The following is a 16,192-nucleotide window of genomic DNA, read 5'->3' as shown; positions in this document are numbered from 1 at the left end:
ATGTAAAAAGCATTCCACCTGCTTTCCCTGGGCTACGGGAACTGTACCTAGAGTAATCATGTCTCATACTGCCTGAGTGTAGGCCAGTATAAATGTTCTTCTTGCTGGGTGATAAACTGTCCACATTGCATCACAGACATCTCAAAACCCCTGAACATCTGTAGCTTTATGTTCTGCTTCCAAAACCATTTAACAAGTTCCAGTTTTTCTAACCTGTCATCTACTAGGGCTAACATGTCCTTATCTCCAAAATATGAGAAGATAAACAGCCAACTCAGAGTCAGGGGAAACTGCAAACTTATTGTATAAGAGCTATCTAGTTCATGTTTTAATAGTATTAACAGTTTGCCAGCCTCTTGTTATATTTTAAAGCTTTTTTTAAATTTTTTTTAACTTTTTAAAATTTTTTTATTTTTACTTTATAATACTGTATTGGTTTTTGCCATACATTGATATGAATCCACCACAGGTATACATGCAATCCCAAACATGAACCCCGTTCCCACCTCCCTCCCCACAACATCCCTCTGGGTCATCCCCGTGCACCAGCCCCAAGCATGCTGTATCCTGCATCGGACATAGACTGGTGATTCGATTCTTACATGATAGTATATACTCAGGCTCACTACTGTTTTATTTTCTTTTGTATCTTTTTATCCACTCTGTCCTGATTTTCCTAATTCCTATTGCCTGTAAGCCTTGTTGCCAACACTTTCAAGACATCACTTAGCTGCCTTGAGCAAAAACCATCTTCATCTGTATACTACTGCAGTCAGCCACTGCATGCATGCAGATGTCACAACTTCATTATGTTACCTGAGGAATCTTTTCTTAGCTCTTCTCAACCTCCACTCTGGAGCCCTTTTGCTCGGTTGTGTCTGACTCTTTGCAACCCCATGAACTGCAACTGGAGCCCTTTACCTGATCTCTGTTCCTGCCTCCATGACCTGAACACCTGGACACAGACATCCTGCTCCCATAGTCTGCTGCCCTTCCTTTCTCCTCCCTCTTTTCTCTAGATCTACTCCTCTATCATCCCTCTCATTTCTCTTCTTCCTTCCTGTGGACCATAATACATATTTGTTTCAGAGCTCCAGCCATTCTTGTCAAACACTTAAATCCCTTTCTGACTGCATGGCCCTCCAGCAGTAAATCCAGCACTGTTTCCTTGATTTCTGAATCCAGTCCTGGAGGGAACTCATGATGGTCCTAGACGCTCAAGGACCTACCCTCACCAGCACTCCCGAGCTCCCTGGCAGGTCCATTCTGAGTCCAACTCAAGGTCTGCTCTTGTTCCTTGCAAAAGCTGTTTCGAACATTTGCTCCTTACTTCTCTTATCTCAAGAGAAAAATTCCTTGCTCTCCTTCTTCATCATCAATGAGATTTACCTGCAAGAATCTTTATCGCCTGACCATGCTATTCATTTACATTTGAGGGTAATCCTCCCACGTTAACTCTGGATACCAGTTTCTCTCATTTCAGTAAGGACCTCACTTCCCTATCTGTGCTTCTCTTTCATAAAATGGTATCCTTTTTTTAGACTTTCTCCCCAAGGTTTTGCCTCTGGCTGTGTAGTCTCCTCTCTTGCTCTCTTTGAGTAATCTTGTTTACTCCATAATTTTAGCTACCACACACATCCTGGAAGTCCTCAAGCTGTGTCAGTAGTTCAGGGTGCTTCCTAAACTACCGATTGGTTTACCTGGTTACCTTCTAGATGGTTCCATTGACTTCTCCCTCTCTCTCTTTTTTCTCACTATTTATATAATGAATTATATTTATTTTATTTAACTATTTCCTAAATATTTTCATAAGCCTATCAATTTTATTAGCTATTTCATAAGTATAACTTTATTAAACTTCCTGCTACTGCCAAATCATTTTTTTAAAACACAATGGGGAGGGAGGTGGGAGGGGGGTTCATGTTTGGGAATGCATGTAAGAATTAAAGATTTTAAAATTTAAAAAATAAAAAACTAAAAATTAAAAAAAAAATAAAACCAGCTTGAACATCAAAAAAAAAAAAAAAAAATTAAAACACAATGGTAATGATGCATTCGCATGTTTAAAATCGTATAATAGTCCTCATCAAATTTAGTCTAAATGCAAATTCCTTTGTATGAAAAAAAAGTCCTTCAGTATTTGATACTTGCATCTCTCTAGCCTTTTGTTTCCCAAAGTATACTCAGAGGAACACTTTTTCTGTGGAAGGTTTTACAAGATTGAATGTGGGGAATAGGAGAGGGGTGAAGGGCTCTATTGAGTTCAAATGCATTTGAGAGAGTAATGGTCAGTTGATAACTTTCAGAGTATTGATTCTCAAACTGTCCCAGTTGATTCTCAACTGGTGCTGATTCTCAATAGCATCAGAATTTCTTGAGACTTCATTATATATGCAAAGTCTTAAGCATCACCCTAGACCTGCTGAATCAGGAACTCTGGGTATAGAGCCTACTAGTCTGTGTTTTAGCACACCTTCCCAGTAATGCTAAGAAACACTAAGGTTTGGAAACCACTGTCTTAGAGATGCATATTAACATCTTACTACAAGAAGTCTGGAAATAATTTATTTGTTTAAGCAGACATTTCCTCAATTTGAGCGTGGACTGTGTGTGTGTGTATGTGTGTGTGTGTGTGTGTGTGTGTGTGTGTATACTTACAAGATACTCATTAACATCCTTAGAGAAACTTGTCAAAAACCTGAAGCCTTACATTACTAGTAATCCTCTATTTAGCTTTGTGTGCTTTTGTATTTAAATATCCTATCCTTGCATGATTTTACTAAAATCTTCCCCCAACCCTTGTCTGGCCAACTCCTTAGAAGAGGTGTTTCAAAATATGCTTATAGCAGAAGTACATGGGATGGCACAGATATACTTCGTAGCAACCCTAGAAGTGTTGTTCCCTCCTACCACCATGAAGATAGCATCTGTTATTTCAAATTTTTTTCATGTAATAGTTCTCTCTGTATATCGATCTCTTCTTAACGGAGTATCTTCATATTTTCTTCTTTGATATTGTGAAGTATAATGTACATCTTATCAGCTCGTCTGTACAAGCTTCTTGCATTGGAATATCCTTAATCAACATAACAACTAGAAGCTTTTCTCAGTTGATCCTACACTCTGGTAACTTTCTACTTTTAAAAAATTCTCCCTATTATGCTCTCACAATCTTTCTTTCACGTATCTTTCCTCAATTATCTGTTAACAAGATAATTTTTAGTCACTATAAAACTAATGGCAAAGTTCAAATTGACATACTAAGTCATAGTTTTATAAACCTATTATATTTTAGCTGTTTAGGTTAAATTATATATTAAACTATGTATTTTAAATATTTTTCTTATGATAAATAGTAATTAATAGAGGTTTTGGTAAATAATTAATATACTTGTTACTAGCTTTCAGAATTTCCACTGCCATTATATTAATTTTTCTAACCATAATTTCAAATGCTCTAGTAAAATTCTCAAATAGTAATAAAGTGTTCCATGGTGGCTTAGTGGAAGAATCCACTGGCCAGTGCAAGAGATGTGGGTTTGATCCCTGGGTCAGGAAGATCCCCTGGAGGAGGAAAATGGCAACCTACTCCAGTATTCCTGCCTGGGAAATCACATGGGCAGTGGAGCCTGGCAGAACACAGTCCATGAGGTCACAAATAGTTGGACATGACTTAGCAACTAAACAACAACTTAGAACAACTGAATTCCTAAGCAGTCAAGTGAGTATTCTTATGTATTGGGTTGGTCAAAATGTTCGTTTGCGTTTTTCCACAAGACATAAGAATGTTTTGGCCAACCAAACACATGGTTGTACTCCATCCTTTTAAACATGCAGTCTATTAAAATACACCAGTAAAATACATAAAGCATGGTTTGTGATACCAATATGTGATACATAAAAACTAATGATAGCATCGTTTGGTTTATTCTGATGCATCATATAGAATTTTATGCAAAATAATGTTGCCAGCTATAATCCTTTAGTGGTATTAAAAAATGAATGCAAACTAGTACAGCCACTATGGAGAACAGTGTGGAGATTCCTTAAAAAATTGCAAATAGAACTGCCTTATGATCCAGCAATCCCACTGCTAGGCATACACACCGAGGAAACCAGAATAGAAAGAGACACGTGTACCCCTATGTTCATCGCAGCACTGTTTATAATAGCCAGGACATGGAAGCAACCTAGATGTCCATCAGCAGATGAATGGATAAGAAAGCTGTGGTACATATACACAATGGAGTATTACTCAGCCATTAAAAAGAATACATTTGAATCAGTTCTAATGAGGTGGATGAAACTGGAGCCTATTATACAGAGTGAAGTAAGCCAGAAAGAAAAACACCAATACAGTATACTAACACATATATATGGAATTTAGAAAGATGGCAATGATGACCCTGTACGCAAGACAGCAAAAGAGACACAGATGTATAGAATGGACTTTTGGACTCTGTGGGAGAGGGAGAGGGTGGTATGATTTGGGAGAATGGCATTGAAACATGTATATTATCATGTAAGAAACGAATCACCAGTCTATGTCTGATGCAGGATATAGCATGCTTGGGGCTGGTGCACGGGGATGACCCAGAGAGATGTTATGGGGAGGGAGGTGGGAGGGGGGTTCATGTTTGGGAATGCATGTACACCCATGGTGGATTCATGTCAATGTATGGCAAAACCAATACAGTATTGTAAAGTAAAATAAAGTAAAAATAAAAATTAAAAATAAAAAAGAATGGAAATATATTTTGTGACAATTAAGGGACTTTGGAATTAACATGTATTCAACTACTTTGGTCTTTCCCCTTTCCCAGTTCGCTCTTTGCAAAATGATGATAAGGGACTCTGGTGTTAGACATGTCTTTCATAGTCATTTACTTTTATTTAATCATGTTGCTTGAAACAAGTTAGGCATATAGTTTGGCTGTATACACATCAAGATGATTAATGATAGTGTTCTCATATAGTTCACCATGGCCATCAGAACTAATTTTACTTACAATCTTTACAGCTCACCAGGTTCTCTGGATTTCTGACTACATCATAGAGAGGGAAGTCTATTGAGTTTAATGTAATGAATAAATAAATACCTTACTGTGGCCAAAATAAATTCCTGTTCATAAAAGACAAGCTTCCATGGACAATGGAACTTAATAATTGGAGAAATTAGACATTTGTTTGCCTGTATTGCTGCCTTTTTCTTCTTAAACGTCTTCTGATGTGCCTTGGTGTACCTGAGGAATTAAAAGAGGAAGGCTGCAGAGTTTCAAGTGGTTTTCAGGGGCCAAATGCATAAGGTTTATTAAGATCCTTTGAAGACTCCTTTTAGTTCATTCTGGCAATTTGAAGTAATATGTGCTACCCACTAGTCTTTTGACTAATCTCCGTCTTCAGCTTTTGATATGTTACATTTTGAGCTTAAAGGTAAATTAACAGCACTTGGAAGTACCCTCGGAAAATTTAAGTCCCTGAAGGTACATTATAGTCTTTGTATGAAGTCTTAACAACACAGGGTTATATTTAACTTCAGCAAGAACAATAATAGTGTGATGACTCATCTAAATCTAGTTACATATGTTGGGCCTCATTAAAAGATATGCATATAGTCATTCAGCAGAGGTTGGCTGATCTTTGGAAAAGACACAGTAGTTGAGTAAGACAAATGATTCTTGTTATTTAGTTGCTAAGTCATGTCTGACTCTTTTGTGACCCAGGAACTGTAGCCTGCCAAGCTGCTCTGTCATGGGATTTTCCAGGCAAGAATCCTGGAATGGGTTGCCATTTCCTTCTCCAGGGGATCTTCCTGACCCAGGGATTAAATCCACATCTCCTGCATTACAAGTGAATACTTTACCACTGAGCCATCAGGGAAGCCAAATGATTGGACCAAATAAAATCTAATCCACCTTTTGTATGAGAGACCATGAATTTCCTGAGCTACCAATTGGAGTTTTCAAATATCCTGGACCTACAAGCTTATAAATACTTCAGCAAAAATAGTCAAGGAAGCCATATGCTTCCCACTTATATACTTGAGTGAAAATTGTCTCCATCTTCATCTTTTTTTTTTCCTAATTTTAAAAAGTAAATGTAAAAGAAGTGCTGTAAGAAGAATACCCAATGAAACAAAACAACCAGAATAATTCACCTATATGTTCGGAAGAATTGCATGTGTTGAGTATGAAGTTTATATGTGAAACATTCAAGAGTATTATACTATTTTGATCTCACTGTAAATTTAGATCATTAAGATGACACTCCTTCTAGAGGTGACAGTGGAGAATTCACTCAGTGTGAGAAATTCAGAAGGATTCCAATGTGACTTAAATATACCTATATGCACATAAAAAAAGACTTACAAAGTTAGAGTTAACGTAGATGTATTTGTGAGTGGAATGAGAGGGTTCTAGTCCATTCATGTAACTTTATATCTGTAGAATTTAACAGTACTGACTTTGTAACCAGACAGCCTTTCTTGAGTTCTGCCCACAAAACCAGTGTGACTTTTGAAAAACTGCTTAGGCAGGACAAATTTTAAACACACACCATTGTACACACAAAATTCAAGCTTTGGCCTTGGAAGAAGTCACATTAAAGGTATAAATTCTATAATAATAATTCCCAAGATCATAAACTGCATTAGAGGAAGATAAACCTCATTCCAGAACCAAAGCCTTTAGAAATCCAAGCCTAGACATTGTGACTTTACCCAGTGGGATGCCAGTCAATGAAGGAAGAAAACCTGAATGTACTAACCTTGGCTTGCATGATCTGAGAGTTGTTCATAACTCTCTTTATCTGATCCTCCTGTTTGACAGTGATTTCTAACTAAAGTCATGCCCTTTAACCTTTTATTTTGCATGTTGCCTGACCTGAGCAGAGTAAGAAACAGGACATTCCTCGGGAAGATCAGGGACCAACCACCAAGAATTTGGATTTTTGGCCCCAGCTTATTACATTGATGGTCACTATTATTGATGAGGATAAAACTGCCTATACTCCTGTCCTGAATCAGTAAGTACATTTTTTTTGTTAATAAATGGATTTTATGCAGCTAAAATTAAGGCGACATAAACTGTTTGAAGTACAGCTTATACTCTCATGACAATGACAGACTTCAGCTATAGAAGTATTTTCTGCTTTTCTCAATAAACATCAATTCAATGATAGTATAAATTTTTAGTTTCAGCCCCATAGAGTGTAATTATTTCAATATGGAAACAAATATTTCCCTCAAATTTATTTTTATTTGATGTAGAAAAATTTCCTCTTTCTACCGTCTTAGAAAAATGCCATCCCCCAAACTTAAAAGAATATCAAAGAGCTCATATTAAACATATTCCATTGTGACTTTTTAACTATAAGGATTTGGCCCCAAAAGTATACTTTCAGAATAGTTGTGTATGCTAGATTTAACAAATTTAATGCAGCAGTTAAGAGAACAAGCCCATTTTCTTAAATAACCTAAGCCTATGCTGTCATGCATAGAATTTATAAATTCTATGCAGATGAATTAAGGCAGGTAGGGTGATTGCGGCCATGAAATTAAGACGCTTACTCCTTGGAAGGAAAGTTATGACCAACCTAGACAGCATATTAAAAAACAGAGACGTTACTTTGTCAACAAAGGTCTGTCTAGTCAAGGCTATGATTTTTCTAGTAGTCATGTGTGGATGTGAGAGTTAGATTATAAGGAAAGCTGAGTGCAGAAGAATTGATGTTTTTGAACTGTGGTGTTGGAGAAGACTCTTCAGGGTCCCTTGGACTGCAAGGAGATCCAACCAGTCCATCCTAAAGGAGATCAGTCCTGGATGTTCATAGGAAGGACTGATGTTGAATCTGAAACTCCAATAATTTGGCCACCTGATGCAAAGAGCTGACTCATTTGAAAAGACCCTGATGCTGGGAAAGATTGAGGGAAGGAGAAGAAGGGGATGATAGAGGACGAGATGTTTGGATGGCATCACCAACTCAATGGACATGGGTCTGGGTGGACTCCAGAAGTTGGTGATGGACAGGGAGGCCTGTGTGCTGCCGTTCATGGGGTCACAAAGAGTCAGACACGACTGAGCGACTGAACTGAAACTGGAAAGGTAGTAAAACAGATGAACTGAAATTCATGGCTGTTCTAGAAGAGTCTGAAATAAACTACTTACCAAAATTCTACTAGCTATGAGACCTTGGGCAAATTATCTAATTTCCTTGGGTCTAAGTTTCCTCATATATAAAATAAGGGCATATTGTTACATATATCCAAGACCCAGTCCACATTTAATGTTGCACCTTTAGGGTTTATTTCACACCCACACACTGAGAGCTATACAACCAAAATAACAGCTGACTCTGCCAACCAGGCATTTGCAGTCTGCTTAATGAAGAGAGTATTTTGACTTATTGGTCATACCTGAAATACTGTAGGAATAGCAGAAACAGACAAACCATGAAGTACATTCAGGCTTAATATGGAAAACTGGTTTTATTATTTCTCATTTTCCATACTGGCCAAGACAAGGTCAAAAAGCTTGTGTGTAATCCAATTGAAATTCTAGTTATAGAATAAATACATGTAAATACTCTAATTTTTATCCTTTTATGTTTCATTACCACCAGTATTCACCTGCCGCAAATTTCTCCTAAATGTGGAGAAACTGATTCTCTCTGCTGTACAGTGATAACACTATCAGGTTTGCTTTTACACTTTTGTTTTCCCTTTTTCCCTTATATCCACCTTTTCTGCCTGATGCCGGAGTGTATCATGGTGAGCATCTGTAGAGACTTTGCTCTTTTTTTTCTTCTGATAGCTCAGTACTAGATCTGCTCTTTTAACATATAAAATCCTTATTTCATCTTGGGTGGCTTTGAGCTGTTTTCTCATTTATTCTTTGGACTTTTCTTGAAGGCAGAGTAGATTTCCTAAAGGTAAGGAGATTAATAACTTGTTTCAAGACTGTGCCCTTGAGCTGGGGTAGGCCACTTGATAAATGACCATGGAATGAAGACAAATATCTGCTGAGAAATGCTAATTAAAAGTTATTTGAAATAATTTATTTTTAATCAAAAATGTTTTTACATTGATCAAATATCATACATTAGAATATGGTATTAAAAGATACATTATAAAATCATGGAATCAAAGTTTCCCAGAGTCATCTTTAATTATATAGCATTAAAAATATACAGAGATTTTTAGTTCCTTTTTTGTTACAGTATTAAAGGAAGTAGAGGGAATATATTTACTTATGCCAAAAATAAATTTTAAATTATGGGCTAAATTGAGTCTTCTAAGTATAAAAATGAGCCATGACACAAAGAAAGATATGTCTTTGCTTTGCTTTTTATATATTTATAGTGTCAGAGTTTAGAGTCACTTTTTTTTTCTATGAAAACCTAGCTCGAATAAACCTGAATGTCATCCCTCTCTTAGGAATCTGTACTTTATGATTATATTTACTCAGATTTTGATAATTTTGATAAGATTTTTTGCTTACTAAGATTTTTAAGGAGTCAAAATTCCAAATCATTCCAAAATTCCTGAAGGCACTTGTTTCTCATACCACTGAGTCTATGTTTTAAGTGAACTCACTTGGATAGCAAGGTGTGACCTTAGTGGCTGATGTTTGATGTTGTTATGTAGTCACTCAGTCATGTCCGACTCTTTGCAACCCCATGAACTGTGGCACGCCAGGGTTCCCTGTCCTTCACTGTCTCCTGGAATCTGCTCAAACTCATGTCCATTCAGTCAGCCAATGTTTGCAGTTGTCTAATTTGATGAGATTTCCATTGATGCGTGTTTCTTTATTTGCGTGTGTATCTTCACATTTGTTGTTGTTCAGTCTCCCAGGCATGTCTGACTCTTTGCAACCCCATAGACTGCAGCATGCCAGGCCTCTCTGTCCCTTACCATTCCCCGAAGTTTGCCCAAGTTCATTTCCATTGCATCAGTGATGTCATCCAGCTATCTCATTCTCTGATGCCCTCTTCACCTTCTGCCCTTGATCTTTCTCAGCATGAGGGACTTTTCAGTGAGTCATCTGTTCATATCAGATGACCAGAATCTGGGTTTCAGCTTCAGTGTCAGTCCTTTCAACAAGTATTCAGGCTCGATTTCCCTTAAGATGGACTGGTTTGATCGCCTTGCTGTCCAACCGACTTTCAGGAGTCTTCTCCAGCACCATAGTTCAAAGGCATCAGTTCCTTGGCGTTTCACCTTCTTTAAAGTCCAGCTCTCACAACCGTGTGTGACCACTGGGAAGACCATAGCCTTGATTATATGGATCTTTGTCAGCAGAGTAATGTCTCTGCCTTTCAATACACTGTCATACATAGCTTTCCTGCCAAGAAGCAAGTGTCTTCTGATTTCATGGCTGCAGTTAGCATCTGCAGTGACTTTAGAGCCCAAGAAGAGGAAATCTGTCACTACTTCCACCCCTCTATTTTCCATAAAGTAATGGGGCCAGATGCTATGGTCTTATTTTTTTTTAATATTTAGCTTCAAGCTGACTATTTCACTCTCCTCCTTCACCCTCATCAAGAAACTCTTTAGTTTCTCTTCACTTTCTGCCATTAGAGTGGTATCAGCATAATATCTGAGGTTATTGATGTTTCTCCTGCCTATCTTGATTCCAGCTTGTAACTCATCCAACCCAGCATTTCTCATGATGTGCTCAGCTTATAGATTAAACAAACAGGGTGACAACAAACAACCCTGTCTTACTTCTTTCTCAGTCTTGAACCAATCAGTTGTTCCATGCAGGTTTCTGACTGCCGCTTCTTGGCCCGCATACAGGGTTCTCAGGAGACAGGCAAGATGTTCTGGTATCCCCATCTCTTTAGGAGCTTTCCACAGTTTATTATGATCCATGCAGTCAAAGGCTTTGATACGTAGTCTATGAAACAGAGATAGATGTTTTTCTGGAATTCCCCAGCTTTCTCTGTGATCCAGCGAATGTTGACAATTTGATCTCTGGTTCCTCTTCCTTTTCTAAATCCAGGTTGGGCATTTGGAAGCTCTTGGTTAGCATAATGCTGAAGCTTAGCATGCATGATTTTAAGTATGACCTTACTAACGTGGGAGATGAGGTCAATCATTAGATGGATAGCACATTCTTTAGTAACTACCCTTCTTGGGAATTGGGATGAGGATTGACCTTTTCCAGTCCTGTGGCCACTGCTGGGTCTTCCAGATTTGCTGACATATTTAATGTAACACCTTGATGGCATCATCCTTTATGATTTTGAATAGTTCTACTGGAATTCTGTAATATCCACTAGCTTTATTAACAGCAGTGCTTCCTAAGGCCCACTTGACTTTGTTCTCCAGAATGTCTGGCTCTGGGTGGCTGACCACACCATCATAGCAATCTGGTTCTTTGGATCTTTTTTGCACAGTTTTTATGTGCATTTCCATCTCTTCTTGATCTCTTCAGCATCTACTAGGTCTCTACCATTTTTGTCCTTTATTTTGCCCATCTTTGGGCAAAATGTTCTCTTGATATCTCCAACTTTCCTGAAGAGATCTGTAGTCTTTCCCCTTCTGTGGTTTTCTTCTCGTTTATACACTGTTCATTTTAGAAGCCCTTCTTGTGTCTCCATGCTGTTCTTTGGAAATGTGCATTTAGTTGGATATACCTTTCCCTTTCTCCCTTGCTTTTCGCTTCTCTTCTTTCTTTTGCATTTGTAAGGCCTCCTCAGATAACCACTTTGCCTTCTTGCTTTTCTTTTTCTTTGGGATGGTTTTGTTCACTGCCTCTTGTATAACATTACAGACCTCTGTCCATAGTTCTTCAGGTACTCTGTCTACCAGATCTAATCCCTTGAATTTATTCATTACCTCCACTGCATATTCATAGGGAATTTGATTCAAGTTGTACCTGGCTGGCCTCATGGTTTTCCCTGCTTTCTTTAGTTTAAACTGAATGTTCCTATGAGAAGCTGATGATCTGAGCCACAGTCAGCTCCAGGTATTGTTTTCGCTGACTGTATACAGCTTGTCCATCTTTGACTACAAAGAATGTAATCAGTGTGATTTTGGTATTGATTATTTGCTGATGTCCATGTGTAAAGTCATCTCTCGTGTTGTTGAAAAAGGGGAGTTGCTATGACCAGTGCATTCTCATGGCAGAATTCAGCTAACCTTTGCTGTGCTTCATTTTGTTCCCAAAGGCCAAACTTGCCTGTTATTCCAGATATCTCTTGACTTCCTAATTTGCATTCCAATCCCAGTGATGAATAGAACATTCTTTTTTTCTTTTTTTTTTTTTTTGGTGTTAATTCTAGGAGATTTTCTAGGTCTTCATAGAACTGATCAACTTCAGCTTCTTAGGCATCAGTGGTAGGGGCATGGACTTAGATTATTGTGACGTTGAATGGCTTCACATAAATCTTCACATTTAGGCATCATTAGTTATCCTATTGGTTAGAAAAGCACAGTGTTTCACAAGGTAGGAAGTCCAGATGACTGACATTAGGATCAAATAGGCTGCTAGATGTATATGCAGATTCTGAGCTCCATCCCAAATCTACAGAGTTAAAATGTGAATTTGGCCCAGAGGTCTGCATTATTAATAAAATACTCCTTGTGTCTTCTATATACATCAAAGTATAAAAGCACAGGCCAGTTTATGAAGAAAACATGTCTGGCTTAAACAAGTTTTGTTTTTATTTTGAAGGTTATAGCAAGAGAATGAATGATTTAAAAATACAGGCCTTATTTTTATATTTTTCAATATAATTTAGGGGTATGGCTATAATTCATTTAATGAAGTACTCAGGGTTATTATGAATAAAAACGTTGCAGGCTTTTGCTTATTCTAATTTGATACTAATTTATAGTTGTATAATGTAAACATACAGGGAGAGATTTGTTTACTTTGTATGCTAGTATATATTCAGGCATATATATTAGTTGATTGAGTGAATAAATTAAAGGAAATCTCTGTGTGTACTTGGCACAGTGTCTGTTCTCTTCCTTCCTACTCTACTGATTAATTAAGGTACTATTTTTTGAGGAATACGTATTCACCTTTTCAAAATTATTTTTTATGAAGTAGTTTTCCAGATGCCTATAGAAATCTCACTATCCCATTGAAACTGAAAACTATTAGGCAAAGTACTTTTAGAACTTCATGTGTGGATCTCTCCCTTTTAAACAGATGTATTGAGGTATCACTTCAGTCGCTCAGTCGTGTCTGACTCTTTGCAACCCCATGGACTGCAGCATGCCAGGCTTCCCTGTCCATCACAAACTCCCAAAGCTTACTCAAACTCAAGTCCATAGAGTTGGTGATGCCATCCAACCATCTCATCCTCTGTCATCTCCTCTCCTCCTACCTTCAACCTTTCTTAGCATGAGGGTCTTTTCAAATGAGTCAGTTCTTTGCATCAGGTAACCAAAGTACTGGAGTTTCAACTTTAGCATCAGTCCTTCCAATGAATATTCAGGACGGATTTCCTTTAAGATGGACTGGTTGGATCTCCTTGCAGTCCGGGGGACTTTCAAGAGTCTTCTCCAACACCACAGTTCAAAAGCATCAGTTCTTCAGTGTCCAGCTTTCTTTATAGTCCAAGTCTCACATCCATACATGACTACTGGAAAAACCATATCTTTGACTAGATAGACCTTTGTTGGCAAAGTAATGTCTCTGCTTTTTAATATGCTGTCTAGGTTGGTCATAACTTTCCTTCCAAAGAGCAAGCGTCTTTTAATTTCATGGTTGCAGTCACCATCTGCAGTGATTTTGGAGCTCAAAAAAATTAAGTCTCTCACTGTTTCCTTTGTTTCCCCATTATTTGCTATGAAGTGATGGGACTGGCTGCCATGATCTTAGTTTTCTGAATGTTTAGTTTTAAGGCAACTTTTCACTCTCCTATTTCACTTTCATCAAAAGGCTCTTTAGTTTTTCTTTGCTTTCTTCCATAAGGGTGGTGTCATCTACATGTCTGAGGTTATTGATATTTTTCCTGGCAAGCTTCATCCAGCCCAGCATTTTTCATGATGTATTCTTCATATAAGTTAAATAAGCAGGGCAACAATATATAGCTTTGATGTACTCCTTTCCCAATTTGGAACCAGTCTGTTGTTCCATATCCAGCTCTAACTGTTGCTTCTTGACCTGCATACAGATTTCTCAGGAGGCAGGTCAGGTGATCTGGTATTCCCATCTCTTTAAGTATATTCCACTGTTTATTGTGATCCACACAGTCAAAGGCTTTGGCATAGTCAGGAAGCAGAAGTAGATGTTTTTCTGGAACTCTCTTGCTTTTTTGATAATCCAACGGATGTTGGCAATTTGATCTCAGGTTCCTCTACCTTTTCTAAATGCAGCTTGAACATCTGGAATTTCACCGTTCACATATTGTTGAAGCCTGGCTTGGAGAATCTTGAGCATTACTTTGCTAGTGTGAGAGATGAGTGCAACTTTGCTGTAGTTTGATGATTCTTTGGCATTGCCTTTCTTTAGGATTGGTATGAAAACGGACCTTTTCCAGTCCTGTGGCCACTGCTGAGTTTACCAAATTTGCTGGCATATTGAGTGCAGCACTTTCACAGCATCATCTTTTAGGATTTGAAATAGCTCAACTGGGATTCCATCACCTCCACTGGCTTTGTTCATAGTTCAGTATTCTTGCTTTGTGAATCCCATAAACAGTAAGAACAGTGTTGAGGCATAACTGAGTACAATAATACTTTACATACACAATTTGTTTAGTTTTGAAACTTGAACCATCACCACAATCAATAAAGATATTCATAATTTCTATGTGTCTTTTGTAACCTATCCCAGGCAACCAATGGTCTGCCTAAGACTGCTAATTAGTTTGAAAATTGTGTCCTTTTGTGAAAGGAATAATATATTATGTACATCCCTTTGTTTAGTTGCTTTCACTAGTTACTATTTTGAGATTCATCCGGGTGTTTGTGGGTATCGGTACTTCATCTCTTCTTATTTCTAAGTGATATTCCACTGTATAGATACAACACAAAATGTTTATCCATTCATCTGTTATGATTAGGCTTAAGGTCAAGGTGAACATTTGGATTTTTAGGTTTCTGTGAATATTTGTTTATAAAATTTTATGTAGAATTTTTATTTTCCTTGGATCATGTAATATGTACATAATTAATATTTCTTAAAATTGCCAAATACTTTCCAAAGTGTTTATACATTGCCAACATTTAGTGCAATTGGACATTTTGCTTTTAGCTATTCAGCTAGGTGTATAGTGATATTTTCTTATGGTTTTATTTACCACTTTCCTAAGAACTGATATTGACCATCTTACATGTGTTTATTTGTGATCCATATATCTTTGGTGAAGTGTGTGTTCAAATCCTTTTGCCATTTCCAAATTGGAATGTTTATCTTCTTATTAAAGAATTGTAATGGTTGTGACTGTGAAGAAAGCTGAGCGCCAAAGTAGTGATGCTTTTGAACTGTGGTGTTGGAGAAGACTCTTGCGAGTCCCTTGGACTGCAAGAAAGTCCAACCAGTCCATCCTAAAGGAGACCAGTCCTGGGTGTTCATTGGAAGGACTGATGCTGAGGCTGAAACTCCAACACTTTGGCCACCCCATGCGAAGAGTTGACTCATTGGAAAAGACTCTGATGCTGCGAGGGACTGGGGGCAGGAGGAGGGGACGACAGAGGATGAGATGGCTGGACGGCATCACCGACTCGATGCACATGAGTTTGGGTGAACTCCGGGAGTTGGTGATGGACAGGGAGGCCTGGCGTGCTATGATTCATGGGGTCGCAAAGAGTCGGACATGACTGAGTGGCTGAACTGAACTGAACTGAATGGTTAAGGTCTACTGTCAGATATGAATGTTGCAATATTTTCTGCTATTTTGTGACTTTCTTTTCCATTTTTTACATTTCTTTAGCAATCTTTAAAAAATTGATGGAGCAGTTCAATTTGTCATTTTCACAATTTCTTTTTTTTGTGTGTGTTTAAGAAATCTTTGCATCCCCCGCATTCAAGTTGCAACACCACAGTTTTCTTCTAGATGTCTGGTGTGATACAAACTTGTAAGATTTTCTGGTGTTTTTTTTTTCATATTTTTATCTATCTTTCCAACTCTATTTGTTGGAAAAATTATCCTATACCCAGTTGCTTTTGCAGCTTTGTCAAAAATCTGTTAATTAAATGTGTGAATTTCATTCTGGACTCTGTGTTCTGTTGAC

At 37.8% G+C, this 16,192-nt stretch overlaps 1 protein-coding gene across 2 annotated transcripts in view; it reads left to right on the top strand.

Moving 5' to 3' along the window:
• The window catches only part of UNC13C (unc-13 homolog C), a 701,596-nt gene that overhangs the window by 456,936 nt on the left and 228,468 nt on the right, over positions 1–16,192 (top strand). For both annotated transcript variants that reach the window (XM_069596439.1, XM_069596440.1), the window contains one exon: positions 6,890–7,023. In XM_069596439.1, the coding sequence (XP_069452540.1) occupies positions 6,890–7,023 (134 nt within the window). The remainder of the gene's footprint in view (positions 1–6,889; positions 7,024–16,192) is intronic.

The sequence above is a fragment of the Ovis canadensis genome, chromosome 7 (assembly GCF_042477335.2).
Source record: "Ovis canadensis isolate MfBH-ARS-UI-01 breed Bighorn chromosome 7, ARS-UI_OviCan_v2, whole genome shotgun sequence".
Lineage (NCBI taxonomy): Eukaryota > Metazoa > Chordata > Mammalia > Artiodactyla > Bovidae > Ovis > Ovis canadensis.
The sequence above is the reverse complement of the archived record's forward strand: the minus strand, read 5'-3'. Positions and strand labels throughout refer to the sequence as shown.